The sequence below is a fragment of the Mandrillus leucophaeus genome, unplaced genomic scaffold (genome assembly GCF_000951045.1).
Source record: "Mandrillus leucophaeus isolate KB7577 unplaced genomic scaffold, Mleu.le_1.0 Scaffold845, whole genome shotgun sequence".
In the NCBI taxonomy this organism is placed as follows: Eukaryota; Metazoa; Chordata; class Mammalia; order Primates; family Cercopithecidae; genus Mandrillus; species Mandrillus leucophaeus.
In genome coordinates, this window is record NW_012109197.1 from 378165 (window position 1) to 382572 (window position 4408).

At 48.8% G+C, this 4408-nt stretch overlaps 1 protein-coding gene across 1 annotated transcript in view; it reads left to right on the plus strand.

Moving 5' to 3' along the window:
* The window catches only part of SIRT3 (sirtuin 3), a 22434-nt gene that overhangs the window by 1122 nt on the left and 16904 nt on the right, over positions 1-4408 (plus strand). Inside the window, exons 2-3 of the mRNA XM_011968487.1 lie at positions 2270-2461; positions 2573-2805. Of these exons, the coding sequence (XP_011823877.1) occupies positions 2415-2461; positions 2573-2805 (280 nt within the window). The 5' untranslated portion in view covers positions 2270-2414. The remainder of the gene's footprint in view (positions 1-2269; positions 2462-2572; positions 2806-4408) is intronic.

Sequence of the window (4408 nt, forward strand, 5' to 3'; positions counted from 1 at the left end):
CCCTTGGACTCGGCGCGCCCCTTGCAGAGGCCTCCCAGACCCGCGGTGCCCAGGGCATTCCGGAGGCAGCCGAGGGCAGCAGCTCCCGGTTTCTTCTTTTCGAGGTATTTTGGGCAAGGACAAGCACTTCTTGCGTGTTCGTTGTCTACACCTCGCCCCCCTTTCTCACCTTGCCGTGTTTCCTTTGAGGCATGTCTGGGAGTTACTTCCGTTCCGACACCCGGGGCCTCCGTCTTTACGCTGATCTGTGGACGTCCTTTACGGGGTTTTGTCGTTTAGTTCACCATTCCCCCATTGAAATACCTTCTAACCTTTAGTTACTTACATCATGCTGTGGTGAATAACCTTGTTTGCACCTCACTTTTTGCATAAATTCCTAGTACTGGGACTGCTAGGTCCAAAAGTACATGCATTTAACGCTTTAATTATCCCTCATAAATGTTGTGCGGTTAATGCTCCCACCCCATGTGATCATACCCGTCTCCATAGTAATTGCATCTAAGAGCTGAGCCTACATAGGAAAAAATCTTAAGGTCCATGGTTGTTAGGTATCAAATGCCCTATAATGGATGAATATTTAAGTAAATAATGGTACATTGACTTGATGCTGTCTGACACACTGCTGAAAATATTGGTGAAAAGTGAGGCTTGAAGTGGTAGCTCACCCTTGTAATACCAGCACTTTCGGAGGCTGAGACAGGGGGATAGCTTGAGGCCAGGAGTTCAAGACCAGCCTGGGCAACATAATGAGACCTCCATCTCTACAAAAAATTTAAAAATTAGCCGGGCATGGTGGCGCAAGCCTGTTGTCCCAGTTACTTCTGAGACTAAGGCAAGAGGATCCCTTGAGTCGAGGAGTTCAAGGCTGCAGTGAGCTATGATTGAGTCACTGCACTCCAGCCTGGGTGACAGAGCAAGACTCTTATCTACCTGGGAAAAAGAAGAAAAAAAAAGTTTAACAGATCCTGAAACGTCGGCTGGGCGTGGTGGCTCATGCCTGTAATCCTAGCACTTTGGGAGGATGAGGCAAGTGGATAACGAGGTCAGGAGTTCGAGACTAGCCTGGCCAACATGGTGAAACCCCGTTTCTACTAAAATTACAAAAATTAGCTGGGGGTGGTGGTGGGCGCCTGTAATCCCAGCTACTCGGGAGGCGGAGGCAGGAGAATCACCTGAACCCGGAAGGCGGAGGTTGCAGTGAGCTGAGATTGCACCATTGCACTCCAGCCCAGGCGAAAGAGCAAAACTCCGCCTCAAACAAAAGATCCTGAAGAGTCAGGCATTCATCCAAGAAGCCCTGAGTGAGCTCTTGTTCTGTGCCAGACTCTGCTCTAGGTGCTATGGATGGAGCGGGGACCAGGACCGACAAACACATGGAGCGCATTCTAGTATCAGTGATACTCTGCAAGACTGTTAAACAAATCCTTGCTACCACTGGCCCTAAAGCAGGAGGCACAGGGCTCCCTATGAGGAGTCCATTGCATGGGGTTTCTGCAGTTTGGCTTTGGATTTTTGAGCTCTCTGATTTTGTTCTTTGTGTAATTTGCACAGTGTCCCTCCCAGGTTGCCCCCATGCCTGCCCCTCGGGGTCCCCCACTCCCAGTGAATTTCACACCATGCAGCATATACTTTAAGCCATACATCTGATGTTCCAGACATTTAGTAAAATGCCGTTTATGTGTTATTCAGTGACTCACAAACATTTTATTTACGTAGATGAGGAATGTACTTAGGCACCCTTCGGGATACCTTGGCCTCAGCAGGCACTCAACAGCCATAATAACTTTCATTCCTTTATGCTTCTCTTAACAGTTCATGTTTAGTAGCAGCACAGTAGCTATTTGAGGAATGACTTTAAGTTAATAAATGTCTGAAATGGGGCATTTAATAGGTGGTGAGATGGTTTTAGAGCCAGGGTTTTCCCTCTTTGCTTCTTGACTACTTGACGAGTTTTCATTAGAAAACCCCTTTGGAGGTTTGCACTCAGTCAGAGAGTTGAGTGCCTACTGAGTGTACTGAATTATGAAATGAGCACAGTTCCCATTAACCTGAAATTTTTGCTCCCAAATAAGTCTTGATTCTGATTTATGACTGCTTTCCGTTGTAGCCCACTAGTCATCTGAGAAAGGTGATTATTTTGAGAGGCCTGGGAGGACATACATGGTCATTCTCGATGGTGGGGGTGGTGCAGAGGGCAGAACCATGCTTTCTTGCTATCCTGAGACTGGTCGCTATCTGTTTCCTTTGCTGCTGTGTTTTTTTCTGTCAGTATTAAAGGTGGAAGAAGGCCTATATCTTTTTCTGTGGGTGCTTCAAGTGTTGTTGGAAGTGGAGGCGACAGTGACAAGGGGAAGCTTTCCCTGCAGGATGTAGCTGAGCTGATTCGGGCCAGAGCCTGCCAGAGGGTGGTGGCCATGGTGGGAGCCGGCATCAGCACACCCAGTGGCATTCCAGACTTCAGGTACTGCCCGCAGTCCCACCTGCCTTCTGCACTCCCCTCCCCTGCCTCCTGCCCTCCCCACCGCCCGGTTTCTTGCAAAGGCCTCAGAGCCTCTGTCTTCTCTCCCTGCAGATCTCCGGGGAGTGGCCTGTACAGCAACCTCCAGCAGTACGATCTCCCGTACCCCGAGGCCATTTTCGAACTCCCATTCTTCTTTCACAACCCCAAGCCCTTTTTCACTTTGGCCAAGGAGCTGTACCCTGGAAACTATAAGCCCAACATCACTCACTACTTCCTCCGGCTGCTTCATGACAAGGGGCTGCTTCTGCGGCTCTACACGCAGAACATCGACGGGCTTGAGCGAGGTGAGCCCTCTGTGAGTCGCACGCATTCTTTTTCACACAGGGAAGGCTCAGGTGCCTGTTTCTGGGGACGGCCGAAGCCTGGTGCTTGTGCTTCTTCCTTGGGACTGTTTTTGAGCCAACTAGTTAGGGCTTTGTTCCCAAGGAAAATGTCTCTGGGTGTTTAAAGGCCACCGCTTGTTCTCCTACATACCTGCAGAGCTGTGTATTTTGGGCAGAAGTTGACATTGTTTTGCCAATCTGGTGTGATGATCTCTCTTTTTTCTTCTCTCTTTTAAAAATTGTATTATGGAATTTTTTTGAGCACACGCAAAGAGAAAAATGTAACGAACCGTCCTGTCCTCATCACCAGCACATAGCCAGTCCTTCCTGCGTCCTCACCACCTTCTTCCAAATCCCCAGATTATTTTGAAGCAAACCTCTCATATCATGAATTTAATCTAGAAATAATCTATAAACACATGGATGGATATCTCTAGAGGATACTTTAAAAACAACTCTGGCCGGGTGTGGTGGCTCACATCTGTAATCCCAGCATTTTGGGAGGCCGAGGCAGGTGGATCACCTGAGGTCGGGAGTTCGAGACCAGCCTGGCCAACGTGGCAAAACCCCATCTCTACTAAAAATACAAAAAATTAGCCAGGCATGGTGGTGTGTGCCTGTAATCCCAGGTATTTGGGAGGCTAAGACAGGAGAATCTCTTGAACCCAGCAGGCGGAGGTTGCAGTGAGCCGAGATCACTCCACTTCACTCCAGCCTGGGTGACAGAGGGAGACTCTGTCTCAAAAAAATAAATAAAAATAAAAATAATTAAAAAAAAAATAAAACCAACTCTGATACCATTTTCACGCTAAAGAATCACTAGTAATTCCTTAATATTGTCACACCCAGTCTGTGGTGCCCAAACCAGTGGTTCACAGGTTGTGCCACCTTCTGGCCGTGCACCTTACGGAAGCACTTGGTGGGGCCTTTTCCTTACGTGCAGTGCTGCGGACAGGCGCTGGGACAGTCAGCTCTCCGGGAGCCAGGAGCGGCTCAGCCAGTCTGCTGATGTGTTGTCAGGTAAAAAGAGGAGGCACCTTGGCTCCAGGCATGTGTTTCCTTGCCAGAAGGATCCCCTAGCTTGGAACCACAGAGGCAGCAGTGGATACCCCATGTTGGTGGTCTCTTCTCCCAGAGGTGCAGCAGGGCAGGCCTTGTGGGAAGGCGGGAGCTCCTGGCTGTGAGATTCAGCACTGCTGAGTTAGGGCAGCGACAGGGACTTGGGAAGCCTCCTACAGCGGGGACCATGACAATACTAACACAACCTTCATAGGAAGTCACTTTTTGTCTGTTTTTCTACCAAGCCGTTCTTTTGGAATTTATGATATTTATATCCTCATTTTTTTTTATTTATTTTTTAATTTTTTTAATTTTTTTATTTTTTTATTTTTTTGAGACGGAGTCTCGCTGTGTCTCCCAGGCTGGGGTGCAGTGGCCGGATCTCGGCTCACTGCAAGCTCCGCCTCCCGGGTTCACGCCATTCTCCCGCCTCAGCCTCCCAAGTAGCTGAGACTACAGGCGCCCGCCACCACGCCCGGCTAGTTTTTTGTATTTTTAGTAGAGA